Genomic DNA, 19,174 nt, shown 5'->3' with positions numbered 1-19,174 from the left:
ACCATCCCACTCTTGTTCACAGTGGATGGAAGTTGGGGAAACTGGCATAGTTGGAGCTGGTGTTCTGCCTCTTGTGGAGGAGGTGAAAAGACTCGAAAACGGCTGTGCAACAATCCAGTACCATCTAAAAGTGGTCGCCCCTGCCCAGGAGATGCTACTCAGGTATCCAGATGCAATATACAAGCATGCCCAGGTAAGCAAGTAAGTTAGACTTTGGCAGGACCACATTTACAGACTTTCAGCAAATTAAAAAAAGGTGTCACTCTGAGCCCTCAAATTGCAAAACAGTGCCAACTCTGGGAGGAAGAATTAGGAAAAGCGCACTTTTTTCTCTCTCGTTGGTGCAGCTCTACACCAAAGCTCATGCTGGAGTTTAGTCTCTGCTTGCCCTCCTCCAGGCTCCCTTATAAAAGGAGATAGTCTGCACAGCCCCATAACAGTCCTGGGCTTGAGGGGTAAAAGGGCGTGGCAGAGTGGGAAAGCCAGGCTGAGATTCCAGGCAGAAAAATGAGGGTGGGGTAGAAACTGAAGATCTAATAGAAATATATAACTGGAGGCTGTTCTTTCACAGATGGACATATGGAGAACATAAGTGTACACAGTAAAATAGGGCAAATTCAGGTCAAGGAAAAAGATTAGGGGGAGTACAACTACCATAATTCAAGTCATGCAACATGGCTTATAATTAATTAACATAAATATAAAATATAAATATGAAAATATGTATATTAATATATATTTATATATTTTAATATATTTATATTAAATTTAGTACATATATTATATTAATATATATAATATGTAATATATTATTAATATATATTATATTAATTATATATAATATATAAATGTATTATATATGTTATTATATATTATAATAAATTATAATATTTTAAGTGACACAAAAATTCAGAAGGAACAAAGTCAGAATTCATGAACTTTAAAGAGTTTATTGGAGTCCCAAGAAATGGTGAATGATACTAACAGTACTTATCTCAGAGGACAGACTTCCTAAGTGCTATAAGAAGACAGAAAAGAACACCTTCACATTGTTGAAATATTGAGATACCATTGGACTTTCCAAAGCTTTAAGATTGCTTTAGAAATAAAGTATCCCTGAAAATCAAGAAGGCCCATTTGGCAGAGTGAAAGCAGTTACATGAAAAAATTTGTAAGATGTAGGCACGCTGCAAGGGCACGTATCTATCAGTCAGATGTTCACCATATCTTCTTAACATGTCACTGATTACCAAGGATGTTGAGGCTCTAACATGCAGGCATAGTGATAGGTCTCATTTCAGTTGAGACATTTTGTAGCCCAACCTCTCATGCTACCAGGGCCCCAGTGACAGAAGAAGTCCAAATAGGCAGACAGTTTGGATTACAGGGTCTGGCAGAGAGTTTGAAGGATCCCAACTAGGTAGACAGAACTAGGAGACGTCTGTTGAGCACTGGGATTCAAGTTCCTCTGTGAAACTAGAGAATCAAGGTCAAAATGGGAGGCCATGCTTCTTAGTGATGACCTGGAGAAGTAAGTAAATTAATGATCCTTCAGGGAACCAAATAAATTATTGATCCTTTTACCTTTCTCTCGCCCTGCTTAGGACTAAGGATAAAAACCAAAATGGCCGGTCGGGACCTACTGTGTACTTTCCTGCATCATCTTGCTGCATGGTTCCCATCCCTCTCTAAGCTCTCTACTTTTGGTTTCTCACATGTAACAAGCCACCACCTCCCAAAAGGGTGGCACGTGCTGTTTCCTCTACCCAGAAAAGCCCTTCTCCTGCCTTCCTTGACTTAGCTAAGACCTAAACTTTCATCAGATCTCCAAATCTACTTTTACCTTCTTCTCAGACTTCCCTGAGTAGTAGATATCTTATTCATTAGTACATTTCATTTTTACATTTGTGGAATTCTATTTAATGTTTATGTCCCCTATTCAGACATAAGTGCTATGAAGGCAGGCTTCATGTCTTTTTTTTTTTTTCTCTTTCTTACCATTGTATCCTCAATAATTGATGAACAAATGAATATAATCCAAAACATGAAGGGTGAATCAAAGTGAAAAAAAATGTTTTCTCTCACTAGTAAAACAATGCAAATTAAAATGGTGAAACACTTACTGACTTTTCTCAGATTGAATACAATTGTATTTCTCCCCGGTATATAATACATGATAACAAAATCTGAAACACCTAGTGATTGTTTTAAAATATGTTCATTTAAAAGGCATTAAATCATGAATATTTTTAATTTTAACCATTAGCTTCTTCCCAATATGTTTCTCTCTCGTCAAAGCATATACCCTTTAACCACTGATTCTGTGCAACAATTTTGTTGAACAATGGAAAGAAGGCATAAAATAAATGTAGGGTTACTTTTTAAAGACTATATGATTGTTTTTCAACATAATTGTCTTGGTATGAATTTTGCAACAATGTTAAAAGTACAGCATTCTTGTCAAATCTTTCTCAAGTTAAACATTTTCCAATATATATGTAATATGAAGAGCATGGTAAGCCCTTGATCTAGAGCTCAAGACTGAACAATAACCCATAGATACTTCACATTTATGTTGACAGTGACCTGTCACAAGGCTTCGGAGCTGTTTTGTTGGTGATCCCTCCTTCCCCTCCTTCTCTTGAAGGAGGCAGTAGATGAAAGAAGATGTGTCTTGATGACAAGCAGATCTGTGTTCATATCCTCATTCTACTGCCTCCTAGCTGTGTAATCATGGGAAAATCATTTGATTTCTCTGAACTTTATTTTCCTAGTCTGCAAACTGTGGCTACTTAAAACTATCTTATAGGATGTTTGCCAGAATTTAAAGAGTTAACGCAAATTAAGTGCTTACTGTAGTGCATGACATGCTCAATAAACTCTCATTATCATCATTTCATCACCATCACCAAACACATGCTTTATTTTGGCTTTGGGACTGGGCGTCGAATGTATTTTTTGGATTGTGAAATAATACTGAGATGTACATAGATTGGAAGGATCCTAGATTTATGTGAGATGATGAGTGTTACATGAAAGTAGAATATTTTGAAAGCTTATTTATTTCACTCTTAAATTCAGATGTCATATGGTCTTTTAAATGTTTGGGAGAAGATTTGGAGCGTCTTTGAATACTAGCTTTCTTTTCTCCCATGTAATGATGAAATTGTTTCCTTATCCAAGAATGTTTTTTCTTCCCCCAACAGGTGGGCCCCAGCGAGCCAGAGGAAGTGTTATTGGAAGTATTAATGATGTTGAATTTGGAATTGCTTTCCTGAACGCTACGGTAACAGATAGCCCAAACTCCGATACTAGAGTAATACATGCCAAAATTAGCAATGTACCTCGCAGTCTTGGTGAGTCTTTGTTTATAAAAGTTGTTAATAAGCCTCTTTTTAAAAAACATGTATTCTTCTTCATCTATTATTTCCACTTAAAATTTCTAGAGGGTGCTACTACTACGTGATCAGTATAATAGTTCTTAGTTTTATCCCAGTGGTAAACTCCTAAGACACGTGAGATACTGATATTTATTTTGTTGTTATTCAAGTTTATTTAGGATTCATCCTTTTGAATAACATGCTATGAATAATAATAATGGACTGTAAATATTTTGCTTTGACATCTTATTGATCCCTTTTCCTCTAGGCCCAGCAATGAGAAAGATAGTTTCTATTCTAAATCCCATTTATTGGACAACAGCAAAGGAAAGAGGAGAAGCAGTCAATGGCTTTACCCTCACCAATGCCATCTTCAAGAGAGAAACCCAAGTGGAATTTGCAACTGGTTAGTATCAGCTGAACTTAATATTCTATGACTACTTGGAAATATGATTGCTTTAAAAGTTGGTGGTTAAGAAAAATATGTTTCCACAGAGGATAATTTCAAAGTTTTGTTGCCATCTTACCATAAATGAAATAAAAGCAAGTTTACATTTTCCTATAAACTTTTACTGACATGGGTCCATAGAGGCCATGTGTTTTCAAATAGTATAGTGATTTTTAATAGCCTAAAAGTTTCTTTTCTTCATCTTTCCTGTATCTGTTCTCTTTAAAATCCTAGAGAGGGTTTTGAAGGCCAAACAGAGCAGGAAGATGAGTCATTGCTAATATTAATTAAAGGCTTTTGTCTATGAACCTGAGATTCAATTAGGATATCTTATAGGAATTCTTTAATCAAAAAATAGAAATGAAAAACAAGCAAATCTAAAGATTTTTTGCTTTATCCTTAGTCTTAATGAATTTGAATTAGCAATTTATGACCCACTCCAAAGGCAGACAGCTTTTTATAGACCTCCATTTCAAGCATCTTCGAAGGTGGTCAGCCTCGGCAGCAGTGATCTTTAAGGGAGAAGGGCTGAGGGAGGGTATAGCTTTAATCAGCCCAGAATACATGTGGGTCTTTGTATGGCAATCCACCTAGGAAGATGCCCCTTTGCTACTTCTTCAGGCATCCAAAGAACAAAGCCCTGGGGCCAGACTTGTGGCTGTTGCCAGTCTGCCTGGTCAAGCTGTCTGTCCCTTCTCATAGGCAGTAGATCCATTTTTATAGAACTGCCTGCACTTGCTTGTGAGTTAAATGTGTGAACTCCTTCACCTAATCATAGGCTACATTTTTGCCACAGGAGAAGAGATTTTAGAATCAACTTAATTCAATAAACCTAAGTCTTTAATTTGGGGACTAAGTGCTAATTTAATTCTATGATCTGTGTTTAATCAAGTTTGAAGTATAGTAACATAGCTGAACTGGTATATAAAGTAAATCTGCTCTGTGCTTACACAAACCACATATATGTGTGTGTGTGTGTATATATATATATTTTTTTTTTTTTTTTGCTGTTGAAATAAATGAATTGTAATTCCCAGGAGAAATCTTGCGGATGACTCACGTTGCCCGAGGCTTGGATTCGGATGGTGCTTTGCTGGTAGATATCGTTGTAAGTGGCTATGTCCTGCAGCTGCAGTCACCTGCTGAAGTTACTGTGAAGGTAAAATGCTAGGATAACTTGCCTTCACTGTTTATTGGAGTAATGATAAGAGTAGGAGTCAAAGATCTTAAAACTTGTGTAGTTTCCCTTGTTCACTTTGGGGAGTAAATGTCTAAACCACTGAAGTTAGAAATGGCTATCTGGTCTTGTTTAAAAATCTTTAGGGACAAGTCTTATAAGCTCTTAGTAGTTTTATTACCCTGCTTATCAGGACCAAGATCACAGCTATGTTGATTTAAGCCATTTGTTTAACTTTCTGTAGACAAAGAGAATAGTAATTCTTGCATAAAAGTTTTTGTAGACCATCCATAGACATATTCCAGAAATTAAAGAATGGTAACAATCACCCTTTCAAATTTTTTCTTTACTTTTGACCTACAACTGAGTCCCTTGTTAAACTATGACACTAATATTATGAAACTAAGGTAGTTACAATTAAAAGGTTCAAGTTTTATTTTCTGAACGCTACTGTACAGTTACAGTTTTATTTAGAATTATAATTTTAGCCCCTAAGTTTTTAATCTCACTCTACATCTCATAGTACCCTCAAGAAAAAAAATAGGATGAGCCATGCTGATTCTCAAATCTGCATTGTCCTTCTTAGGATTACAGGGAGGACTACGTTCAAACAGGTCCTGGGCAGCTGTATGCCTACTCAACCCGGCTGTTCACCGTTGATGGCATCAGTGTCCCGTACACATGGAACCACACTGTTTCCTATGATGAGGCACGGGGAAGAATGCCTTTCCTGGTAGAAACACTTCATGCATCCTCTGTGGAGTCTGCCTACAACCAGTTAGAAGAGACACTGGGTTTTAAAATACATGCTTCAATTTCCAAAGGTAATTTGACTAAAGGAAAGTCCAGCTCTTTATGCTATGCAGTCCTTTCTAAACGGGTAAAAGAATTGCATTGATACCATTCAAAATAAGGATAGTAAGGTATAGACTGACCATAACAACAGGTTTTTCATGTGTGTTGCTTATGTTTTGTAGGTAAAGTCCTGTGGTAAGGCCAAACCAATTGGTGTTCTAGTACATTTGGTTTACTAATAGGTGTCTTCATATAGCACAGTAGAGTTGTTACTGTTCTAGCCTATATACACAGAGAGGTTTAAAACTATAGCCTCTGTCAATGATTTTTCTTTGGGTAATAAAGTCCATTTGTTCTTGTTCTGAATCTTATGTTTGACAAGAATTTTTTTAAGTCCTGAAACGTGATATAAAGGTGTCTCTTAACCTAAACTAGTCAAAAAAGTTTCCAGGAACTTCCCTCGTGGTGCAGTAGTTAAGAATGTCAATGCAGGGGACATGGGTTTGATCCCTGGTCCTGGAGGATCCCACATGCCAAGCAGCAGCTAAGCCCATGTGCCACAACTACTGAGCCCATGTGCCGTAACTAGAGAAAGCCTGTGCACAGCAACAAAGACCCAACACAGCCAATAAATTAACTTTTTTATAAAAAGATGTGTTCTTCTACTAATTTAAAAGAAAAAGTTTCCATATTTTAAAAGCAGCTTTTAAAAACTGGGAGCAATCATCAGCATTCCAGCTGTCATTTATTGTTCTTGGAAATTATAATTTTTGCACTACTTTCCCTTGATCTCAGCAGTCTCCCTATGATGTGTGATTCTTTGATGTGTCTATACTCTGAGACTTCCTTTTCAGTTGTAAGAGGCACCACGACAAGTAGCATTCCATATCCCATGGGGTCTTGATGCTAGGAGATACTTGCATGTAGTTATGTTATAGACGTTAACTGTTTGAATGACTTTAGCTTTGAACTTTGGGCTCCCATGGGTACACTTCAGATAATTCAGAGTGGCCTGGTGAATGTATGTGTTTCGCCTTGTGCTGGCTTTCCTAAAATAGATACAAGTAGATTTTAACCATCATCATTTTGCAGATCAAGCTCGGCACACACACTTAAAATTCATTTTCACTGTTTACTCTTGCTTTCATCAGTTGTGCATGTGACTCTTTTTTTCAACATCAGAACTGCTTCATCAAATTTGAGGTCATAGTAATGTAGGAGTATATTCACATTTTTTGAGCTAATCACAGATTCATAGCCAGTGGAGCCCATAGCCCCACACCTTCTCCCTGCACATGTCGTCACCACCACCTCATTTTACTATTGTCATGAATGTTAAGGTAACTTGGACAAACGAAAAGAACCACTAGAATGAAGAATTATGTTTTCTTTTCCCCAATAATACTTACTTTTCAAATTTTAACCTCTGTTTCTACTTTTTCCTGTATTCCATATAATTTTTAAAAAGATAACTTAGCACAAGAATTTAGTTAAAAATGAATTTTTATCATCTGGGACTAGAGAAATTAAAATGATTTTTGAAAATCATGTACACTTTCTACCCAGTCATGTAAGTCCTCTAAACCTGAAACTGCTTGAAGGTCTTTATGGTTTCTTTAAGGGTGTTGGGGAATTTAGGTCCCACAATAGAAAGAAACACTATACAACATTTAAATCACATCTGGTGCCCATTGGTTGCTGATATTGTTCCTGTGAGTTGCAAGAATTGTGTACCTGCAATTTCTTTTTCAGTGACCACCAGGGGGCAAGCTTGCATTCTTCGTTGCTGGACCAGCATGTTGTTTCTCTTTGTTGGATCTAGACTAGAGCTATGGTTACAATGCAATTAGAACTGAAGAGAGCGTGATGAAAGGTCAGATTTCTAGGCACAAAGATTTTGGTTTAGCTAGTATAAGGGCCTTGGAGTCTGTTCTTAACACAGCCCCTAAATGATTCTCTTGTAACTGGTCTTTACTCAGGTATTTGGAAACTACTAGTCAGTTCACAAATATGATTTTTTTAATTATATGGATTTATATCTTTAAAATTAAATGATTTTCAAAATATAGTTATAAAATATGTTATTTTACAAATTAATCAGAAGATATCAGAAATAAAGAAAAATAAATTGAACTACAAATAAAATTTTTAAAACTTCCTGGGAGAAAAACAAGATATATAGTTTTTCTTTTGTATATTTAAATTTAGCTGCATTACATATTATGGACAACTATGATTAACCTTAGTATATATAAGGACCTTTAAAATCAATAAGAAAAAGGAAAACACCCCAATAGAAAAATACATAAAGTCTGTGAACAGGAAATTCACAAAGGAAGAAATAATGACAAAATGAATGTGAAAAACTGTACCTCATTAATAAGCAAAGAAATGCAAATTGAAACAATGAGGTTCCATTATCATTATCAGAGATTAAAATATAGGATAACCACTCAGTATTGGAGAGGTATAGGAAACAAACACCCTCCTACACTGCCGGCAGAGATTGTAGATTTACTTAACATATCTGGAAAACAGTATGTATCAGTGGCCTTTCAAATGTTCACATCTTTTTAGTGATCTCATTCTAGGAGTCTGCCCTAAGAAAATCACAGAAATGGCCAAGAATAAATGTCCTGAGAGAAGTAAATATGTAAATGATGGCATGGATATATGATAAACTCTTAAACATTCCTTTAAAGTTATTCTGATGATTGCTTATTTATTCATTTAAAAATATTTGTTGAGTGCCTACTGTAGACACTGCTCTAGGTATGGATAATATAGCTATAAACAAGTGACAAAGGAGAATGTACATAAGTCATTGAAAAACAGTACACGATATGATCCAAACCTGGGTTGCCCACATCACAGTGACTGTAAGGAAACAATTATACTGGTTAAAAACACGGATTCCCAGGCTTCTTCCTTGGCAGTTCTGACTGGGGTAGGACCAAACGGATCTACATTTTTAATAAGCTCTCCAAGAGATTTTAAGATCAGTAAAGTTTGGCAAGTATTAGTCTATAGAGTAAAGGAGCCTATCCTAATTTTTTGAAGTGTATACTGATAGAAGTGACTGTAGGGAAAAGCACCAAAATCGTGGCTGTAGTTTGTTTCAAGTGATAAGGTTACAGGGAATTTTATATTTTTCAAAGTTTCTGCAATTATACAGCACTGTAACACAACATTTTGTACTGTCTCCCTAATATGTCGTAAAGAAAAGCATAATATAATTCAAAGTAACATGATGTAACTGTAATAGAAAGAATAAAAGAAAAACAATTGATAACTAAATATGTATTTCAATGTGAAACTCTTTAGTCATTACTACACTGAAAGTTAAGAGAGAAGTATTTATATGGCTGAACCAATATTTCGAGCCCCAGTGTCATTTTTTTAAAAAACATTGAGTAATTCTTGGTAATGTTCTGAATAAAACAATGTACAATCAACCATCCATTTATATGACAGTTGCATTTCCAGAAAGTTCATTGTATATTTTAATCACACACAAAAGAATTTTTAATACATGGAAGATGGGTTCTCGCCTTAGATAATTCCAAACAGCTTTGTCACTTCCATGACAGTCTTTCAGGGCAAGAGACACATCTTCATCCTGCATCATCATCCCACACATTGCAGTATTTAAAACCTGCCCCAGGGTCTGCCCCACTCACTAAATTTAAATAGGCTTCCCTATTAAATCATCATCATCATGACAACCATAGTGTCTCTCAAAAATCTTCCCAGATGCCACCTCATGGAAGATATCTCCCCATTTAGAACCAGAAATCTAAAGCTTGTATCAGATGATAACTTATGTTTATGTGACACATTTTTCCACAACTATGTCCCCAGCACAGTGCTGTACACAGCATACTGGCTGCATTAAGGAATGTATGAATAACTAAATAAAAATGAAGCATGAATTATAATCACCACCTGAATTGTATTCTTGAGTTCAGTGGTTGAAAGTTACACAGACTTGCATCTAAATCCTTGCTCCAGATTATATTAGCTCTTTGACTTTAAGCAGCTTACATGACCTCAGTCTCAAATTCTTCTGAAAATTGGTTATGATGGGAGTAGGGGAGTTCTGAGGTTTAAATGGAATACTGCGTGTGAAGCTCACAGAACTGTATGACCGTCAACAATCATTTAACAACATGCTCTGGACGTTTCTATCCCTTCCTTCCTGTCCCCATTCCCTTGAAGGTGCAGGAAGGCTTGGATGCTCTCAGGTCATTTTTACACTCAGGGTGGAAATGGATCACGAGCCTCTGCTTTCTCTTCAAGGTTTTAAGCAATTTGATTGCCTAGAAATAGCAAATAGGGCTCTAGCTTTCCAGTCAAGGAAATATTTTCATTGGAGCAGTGTTTCTTTCACCCTCCAAATATATAAATATGTAAAAGAGTTTTGAACAGTTTCATGTTCTCAGCAGGGCTTAAATAATATTGTAATCGAGACTCTCCAAAGTAGAATGAATCTGAAAAATTAATGAATGCCCAGACTCCCTCTATGAAGAGCACCTAAAACAATAATAAAAATAGTTTCATTTAGAATTGAAGGAAAATCTAAGATAGTTTCTAAGAGGTTGAATATGAACTGAATATATTATATGAATTAAATAAAATTTCCCTTGAGAGAAATCTACTATATCTATTATATCAGGGATTGTCTTTTAAGGTAGGGTGTGGGTGTGTGTGTGTGTGTCTGTGTGTGTGTGTGTGTGTGTCTGTGTCTGTGTCTATGTGTGTGTGATTACTTTGGTAACTTGAAAAATAAGTTTCATTTAAGTTTTTGCATCTCAATTATGTTTGAAAAATACTTGCTAAATTGTTTACAACTAGTCAAAACAGAGTTACTTTCTAAGCAAAGAGATTCCCTAACCTATTCTTGTTAATATGTTTTTTCTGATACCTAACTTAAATCTATTGTCTTGCTATAATGATATGCCTGTTTCTTCTTGCTTTGACTACTGGGGAGGAAAACACTTGCTTACACGTAGGGGGACTTAGATTCTTCACAATGCAAATAGAGGAGATCTACAAAAGGAGAGGGCTTCTTTATTAGAGTTTGTTTCTCACTGGCATAAATTATTTTCAGGGGCTTCAAAATAGCAATCCTACTTCTAGAACATACAGAGTAAGTAAATGGCTGGAAGAACAGGATTTTGCCTATGGTTATGCCTGGCATTCACATTGATTTGGATCCTTTTTCATTATCAAAGATTAATTTTCTTTGGATTAATGTAAACAATTTACCAGGAAAATCTGCTTCCAGTGGCTGCTTGCCAACAATCTCTATACTATGATTCATTTAGCTGTTGGTTGAGAAACAGGAAAACTTTTCCATTCTGCTTGTTTTCACCTATTCATTTGCTGTGTCACGTGTTCCATCCTTGGCGTATCTTCCCAGGGAAGATCATCCTGGGAAGGAACAAGGTGCTAGTGTTCTAACAAGCCTGTTAACTTTGCTTTTCTCTCTATGGTAGGAGATCGCAGTAATCAGTGCCCCTCTGGGTTTGCCTTAGATTCGGTTGGACCCTTTTGTACTGGTAAGTACAGGAATAAATGATTGTTTTTATTTTTATTAAGCTGTTAATGCTACCATTTAATGGACATTCACTGTCATTTTGCTTGATATTTAAGAATAACAACAGTCTTATAAATGTCCCATTTTATAGGTGAATAAATTGAGATGTAAAGAAGTGGAGTGCCTAACATCACTAGGCTGTCTAGTGTCATAGCTAGATTTGAATTTAAGATAGATGCAAAGCCCATGCTCTTTTGATTAGTCTACAGTCAAGGATCATGATCAAGTACAGGGGTAGAGTGAACACAGGGACAAAACACTGGACTTTGTTTAGCTACCTGATTGCCATGAATGTGAAACTGCAGTAATTCAACTCTAAGTCACCTAACCCAAGAATTGCTCAATCTGGATTGTGGGCAGAGGACTAATGACTAAACCAGCCTTGTGCCATCCAAGTACCAATGCAGGAGAGTCACAGATAAGTAAACAGCTAAGTAAATGACTTGAGGAGCTCAAGTTGGCATACACGGTGCCTTTCTTTTTGCTGGGAGGCAATGTAATGTAGTATAGTGGTAAAAGTGTGGTCTTTAGAAACTACACTGCCCAGGTTCAGATCCCAGCTGTGCCAATAATGACCTATGTAACCTTGAGCAGTTTACTTAACCTCTTTGTTCCTCACTTTTATCATACAAATGAGGATAGGAATAAAAATACTTATCTCCTAGGAATGTTGAGGAATGAGTTAAACGTAGGTAAAAAGCATTTAGATCACAATAAATGGTCATTATATCTTAGCTATCATCATTGTTGTTTTAGAATTAATCTAACAATTTATTCACTCTCAGAGATAATTTGAGGACCCCAAATCAACTTTTATTTCATGTTTCCATTCTGTGGCACTTAGAGCATTTCCTGTTATATTTGATTCATTCATTGGCCTCTATAAGCAACTCTCTTCATCAGCTTTAATAACTCCTTGAAAATAGGGCTTCTGCTTGCTAATTGGGTCTTTTTGTTTCTTCTTTCAGATGAAGATGAATGTGCAGCAGGGAATCCCTGCTCCCATATCTGTCATAATGCCATGGGAACCTATTATTGCTCCTGCCCAGAAGGCCTCACCATAGCTGCGGATGGAAGAACTTGTCAAGGTAGTCACAAAGCAAAGTCTAATCAACACATTTAAGCAGTGGACATGGCAGTCTCTGACCTAGGAAAAGCATGGTAGACCAGTGCTCTTCTGTCCTACTCTTTCTGTCCCCACCTTCATCATACTGAAGAAGTAAGAATGAGGGAATACTGCTCATACAGTGCCTTCATATGGGGCACTCTGTGGGCAGGGATGTCTGTAGTGACTCACTCAACGCCCACAACACAAAGAGAAGAGGCAGGTAGGACTATTACCTTACTCATTTTACAGGGATAAAAGGAAGGAAGGAAGAGGTTATAAAAAAAGTAAATTGCACAATCTTGGAAGCACTTTGGGAATATTAAAGAAAGATACATCTTTCTATCAGGTTCTAGGTATGCTTCAAAGTTAGAACTTGTATAAGAGCCTAGTTTTATAAATAAATTAAAAATTATGAAAAGAAGAAAGGATTTCTCCCTCTATGCCCAAGGAGGCCCCCTTCTAAATGCAAAAGAGAGAGAGAGAGCGGGGGCATAGGAGGCCACAGGGGTAACTTCTATGGAATATTCAGTATGGATTGAGTACCTCATAAACATTATTTCTTTAATTTTCAAAGCCATGCTGAGAGATGAATATTATTATCCTCATATTACAGATGAAAAAACCGAGATGTCAGAAAGGAGAAGTACCTTTTTTTAGCCACCTAATTTATAAGCGGTCTGATGGATAGCTTGGTCTGTGAAGATATCACAATGTCCTGCTATAAGCTTGTCAGCTACCTAGCCCACCGGAAATGACTCACCCCCAAAATTCAACATTTTTGCTCTTGTGTATTTTAAGTGTCATTCATTGCTTCTCTTATCCCATTTCACAGCAGGTTCTTAGGTTGGTTTTCTTCAGTTCCCCTTAGTGAAATGACTCACTTTGTTGCAGATATTGATGAGTGTGCTTTGGGTGGACACACTTGCCATGCTGGTCAGGACTGTGACAATACCATTGGATCCTATCGTTGCGTGGTTCGCTGTGGAATTGGCTTTCGAAGAACCAGTGATGGGCTGAGTTGTCAAGGTACACAGATGGAGACCCTTGCTTTATCTTCATTATACTAAGAATTAAAACCCCTGCCTGTTAAATCATTTAGAGTAAACTCTCTTTAATAGATTGAGCTTCTTAGTCAAAAGCTCAAAAAAAAAAAGCTTAAATGTAATATTCCATGGCTATTTTAAGTACTTGTAACACAGTGGTTTTGAATAAGACTGGCCTGTAATATTTGAGAGAGGAGACCATACAGCATGATCTTAATAGAATCTATTTCATAAAACTCCATTTTGTAAGACTACAAATATTTATTGCAGGACTTTTATTTTTTTATTATTTTTTTAATAGAGTTTTTTTTTTTTTATTGGCTGTGTTGGTCTTCGTTGCTGCACACAGGCTTTCTCTAGTTGCGGCGAGTGGGGGCTACTCTTCATTGTGGTGCGCAGGCTTCTCATTGCGATGGCCTCTCTTGTTGCAGAGCATGGGCTCTAGGTGCGTGGGCTTCAGTAGTTGCAGCACATGAGCTCAATAGTTGTGGCTCACAGGCTCTAGAGCACAGGCTCAATAGTTGTGGCGCATGGGCTTAGTTGCTCCGTGGTATGTGGTATCTTCCTGGGGAAGGGATCGAACCCATGTCCTCTGCATTGGCAGGCGGATTCTTACCCACTGCGCCACCTAGGAAGTCCTATTGCAGGACTTTTAAAATAGAACTTATTTTTTGGAACAGTTTTAGATTCATAGCATATTTGAGTAGAACACAAAGATTTTCCACATTCTCTCTGCCCCAAGTCATGCACAGCCTCCCCCACTATCAACATCCTGAACCAGGGTGGTACATTTTTTTTTTAACCAAGGATAAACCTACACTGATACCTAATTACCACCCAAAGTCCATGGTTTACATTGGAATTCACTCTTGGTGTTGTATATTCTATAGGTTTAGACAAATGAACAATGTTATGTATCCTCCATTATAGTATCATACAGAGTAGTTTCTCTGCCCTAAAAATCTTCTGTGTTCCACCTACTCATCTCTTCCTCCCCCAATCTCCAGCAACCACTGATCTTTTTAGTGTCCCTCTAGTTTTGCCTTTTCTGGAATGTCATGTCGTTGGAATGATGCAGTATGTAGCCTTTTCAGACTGGCTTTTTTCACTTAGTAATATACATGTAAGTTTCCTCCAGGTCTTTTCATGGGTTGATAGCTCATTTCTTTTTAGTGTTAAAAAATAATCCATTGTATGAATGTACCACAGTTTATTTATCCATTCTACCAAAGGGCATCTTGGCACTTACAAATTTTAGCAATTATGAATAAAGCTATTAGGATTTCCCAGAGGAAGAAATCCTGCTATCAGGATTTTAGTTTTGGATACAAAACTAAATTCTTAATAGTAGAAAGAATGAATGAGTTATTGTATATCTATACCACGAACCACTATTCTGCCATTATAAAGAATGGAATGACTTTTAGAGGAATTTCCATGAGGTGTTGTTGAGTGAGAACACTAAGATATAAGCGAGTGTGTGTAACTTGTGTAGATTATAGAACTGGAAAACAAACAATAACCAAAGAAAAAGGGAATGGATTTATATATTTAGGGAGAGATATAGGTATACATAAAAGAGATATGTTATTTATACTAGACTGTTAATGTAACTTGGCTTTGGTGAACAAGGTGGGTGAAAAGTGAAGAAAAACCAAGTGAAAGAAGAAGAAACTGCACTAAGAAAATCTTTTAAAAGTATATGATCATGAATCAGAGAGGAGACAAGATGGTGGAGCAGAAGACTCGAGTTCACCTCCTCTCATGAAAACACAAAAATTACAACTAACTGATGAACAACCATCGACAAAAAAGTCTAGAACTGACCAAAAAAGATATTCTACATCCAAAAACAAAGAAGAAGCCAAAACAGGGTGGTTGCTTCTAAAGGGTTGCTTTCACAATATAATCAAATCCCATACCCATGAGGTGGGTGACCCACAAACTGGAAAATGATTATATCATAGAGGTTCTTCCACAGGAATGAGAATTCTGAGCTCCACATCAGGCTCCCCAGCCTGGGGACCTGGCATTGGGAGGTGGAGCCCCTAGAGCATTTGACTATGAAGGCCAGTGGGGCTTGAGTGCAGGAGCTCCACAGGACTGAGGAAAACAGATTCCATTCCTGCAGGGTGCACATAAGGTTTCACAGGAACTGGGACTAGGGCAAAGTATTGATTCCATAGGAGCCTGAGGCAGACCTACCTGCAGGTCTTGGAGGATCTTCCAGAGAGGTGGAGGTCACTGTGGGGGCAAGGACACTGGAGGCAAAGGCCCCAGGGAATATTCATCAACGTGAGCTCCCCCAGAAGACTTGGCAGCAAGAACTGGCCCCACCTAACAGCCTGTAGGCTCCAGTGCTGGGCCAAACAACCAGCGAGGCAGGAACACAGCCCCACCAATCAGTAGAAAGCCTGTCTAAACTCATCCTGAGTCCACAGCTGCCTTTAAACACACCCCTTGACATGGCCCTACCCAACAAAGGGACAAGAGCCAGCTCCACCACCAGTGGGCAGGCACCAGTCCCTCCCATTAGGAAGCCTGCATATGCCTCTGGACCAACCTCACCCACCAAGGAGCAGACACCAGAAGCAAGACAAATTACAATCCTGAAGCCTGAGAAAAGGAGACCACAAACTCCAAAAGTTAGCCACTATGGAAAACAGTATGGAAGTTCCTTAAAAAAACTAAAAATAGAACTACCATATGATCCAGCAATCGCACTACTGGGCATATACTCTGAAAAAACTATAATGCAAAAAGATACATGTATCACAATGTTCATTGTAACACTATTTACAATAGCCAGGACATGGAAGCAATCTAAATGCCCATCAAAAGATGAATGGATAAAGAATGTGTGGCACATATATACAATGGAATATTAGCCATAAAAAGGAATGAAATTGAGTTATTTGTAGTGAGGTGGATGGACCTAGAGTCTGTCATACAGAATGAAGTAAGCCAGAAAGAGAAAAACAAATATCATATGCTAATGCATGTATATGGAATCTAAAAAAAAATGGTACTGATGAACTCAGTGGCAGGGCAAGAATAAAGATGCAGATGCAGAGAAGGGACTTGAGGATGTGGGGGTGGGGGGAGCAAAGGGGAAGCTGGGCTGAAGTGAGAGAGTAGCATTGACACATATACACCACCAAATGTAAAACAGATAAGCTAGTGGGAAGCTGCTGCATAACACAGGGAGATCAACTTGATGATGGGTGATGATTCAGAGGGGTGAGATAGGGAGGGTGGGAAGGAGTCATGGGAGAGAGGGGCTATGGGGATATATGTATAAATACAACTGATTGATTTTATCGTGCAGCATAAACTGGCACAACAGTGTAAAGCAGTTATACTCCAATAAAGAGCTTAAAAAAAAAGGCAAAATGAGATGGAAGAGAAATATATTCCACACAAAGGAGCAAGATAAAACCCCAGAAAAACAACTAAGTGAAGTAGAGATATGCAATCTGCCTGAAAAGGACTGCAGAGTGATGAGAGTAGAGATTATCCAAGATCTCAGAAATACAATGGTGGCACAGACTGAGAAGATACAAGAAATGTTTAACAAAGAGCTAGAAGATTTAAAGAACAGAGTTGAACAATACAATAACTGAAATGAAAAATACACTGGAATGAATCAATAGCAGAATAAGTGAGGCAGAAGAACATATAAGTGAGCTGGAAGAGAAATGAGTGGAAATCACTGCTGTGGAACAAAATAAAGAAATAAAGAATGAAAAGAAATGAGGACAGTTTAAGAGACCTCTGGGACAACATTAAATGCACCAACATTCACATTAAAGGGGTCCCAGAAGGAGAAGAGAGAGAAAGGGCCTGAGAAAATATTTGAAGAAATAATAGCTGAAAACTTCCCTAACATGGGAAAGGAAGCACTCACTCAAAACCATGAAGTGCATAGTCCCATACAGGATAAACCAAAGGAGGAACACATCAGGACACATATTAACTTGACAAAAATTAAAGAGAAAGAGAAAATATTAAAAGCAACAAGGGAAAAGCAACAAATAACTGTATGAGGATTACCTTGTGTGTTATCAGCTGATTTTTTAGCAGAAATTTTGCAGGCCAGAAGGGAGTGGCATGATATATTTAGTGATGAGAGGGAAAAACCTACAACCAAGAATACTCTATCCAGCAAGGCTCTTGTTCAGATTCAACAGAGAAACCAAAAGCTTTACAGACAAGCAAAAGTTAAAAGAATTTAGCACTACCACACCAGCTTTACAACAAATGCTAAAGGAACTTCTTTAGGCAGAAAAGAAATGGCCACAAGTTGAAACAGGAAAATTACAAATGGGAAAGCTCATCAGTAAAGGAAAACATTCTATAAAGGTAGGAAATCATCTGTACACAAATATGACATTGAAATCAGCAATTGTGAGAAGAGGAGAATGCAAATGCAGGATATTGGAAATGCACTTGAAATTAAGAGACCAGCAACTTAAAATAATATTGTGTATATATATATATATATATATATATATACACATACATACACACACACATATATAGATTGCTGTATCAAAACCTCATGGTAACCACAAACCAAAAATCTACAATAGATTCACACACAAAAAAGAAAAAGCAATCTAAATACAACTCTAAGATAGTCATCAAATCACAAGAGAGCAAAAGATAAATGAAGAAAAAGACCTACAAAAACAAATCCAAAACAAGTAACAAAATGGCAATAAGAACATACATATCAATAATTACCTTAATTGTAAATGGATTAAATGTCCAACCAAAACACATAGTCTGGCTGAATGGATAAAAAAACAAGACCCCATATATACGCTGTCTGCAAGAGACCCACTTCAGACCTAGGGACACATACAGACTGAAAGTGAAAGGTTGGAAAAAGATATTCCATGTGAATGGAAATCAAAAGAAAGCTAGAGTAGCAATGCTCATATCAAACAAAATAGACTTCAAAAAAAAGACTACTACAAGAGACAAAGAAGGACACTACATAATGATCAAAGGATCAATACAAGAAGAAGATATAACAATTGTAAACATATGCACCCAACATAGGAACACCTCAATATATAAGACAAATGCTAACAGCCATAAAAGAAGAAATCAACAGTAACACAATAATAGTGGGGGACTCTAACACCCCATTCACCGCAATGCACAGATCATTCAGACAATCAATAAGGAAACACAACCCTTAAATGACACGTTAGATCAGATGGACTTAATTGATATTTATAGAGCATTCCATCCAAAAGCAGCAGAATACACATTCTTTTCAAGTGTACATGGAACATACTCCAGGATAGATCATGTGCTAGGCCAGAAAGCAAATCTGGGTAAATTTAAGAAAATTGAAATTATATCGAGCATCTTTTACAACCACAGCACTATGAGATTAGACATCAGCTCAAGAAAAAAACTGCAAAAACATAAACACATGGAGGCTAAACAATATGTTACTAAACAACCAATGGATCACCAAACAAATCAAAGAGGAAATCAAAAAATACCTAGAGACAAATGAAAATGAAAATTATGATCCAAAAACTTTGGTATGCAGCAGAAGCAGTTTAAGAGGGAAGTTTATAGCAATACAATGTTACCTCAGGAGA

The 19,174-nt window shown here is 37.2% G+C and overlaps 1 protein-coding gene across 1 annotated transcript in view; it reads left to right on the top strand.

Moving 5' to 3' along the window:
* HMCN1 (hemicentin 1) overlaps positions 1-19,174 on the top strand; it is a 460,484-nt gene that overhangs the window by 409,909 nt on the left and 31,401 nt on the right. The window contains exons 93-100 of the mRNA XM_057725744.1: positions 23-193; positions 3,207-3,356; positions 3,649-3,786; positions 4,866-4,987; positions 5,592-5,829; positions 11,299-11,361; positions 12,368-12,487; positions 13,399-13,533. Coding sequence (XP_057581727.1) covers positions 23-193; positions 3,207-3,356; positions 3,649-3,786; positions 4,866-4,987; positions 5,592-5,829; positions 11,299-11,361; positions 12,368-12,487; positions 13,399-13,533 — 1,137 coding nt within the window. The remainder of the gene's footprint in view (positions 1-22; positions 194-3,206; positions 3,357-3,648; positions 3,787-4,865; positions 4,988-5,591; positions 5,830-11,298; positions 11,362-12,367; positions 12,488-13,398; positions 13,534-19,174) is intronic.

Source organism: Hippopotamus amphibius, chromosome 3, assembly GCF_030028045.1.
Source record: "Hippopotamus amphibius kiboko isolate mHipAmp2 chromosome 3, mHipAmp2.hap2, whole genome shotgun sequence".
Taxonomy (NCBI): domain Eukaryota; kingdom Metazoa; phylum Chordata; class Mammalia; order Artiodactyla; family Hippopotamidae; genus Hippopotamus; species Hippopotamus amphibius.
This window is presented reverse-complemented; position numbering and strand designations above follow the sequence as displayed.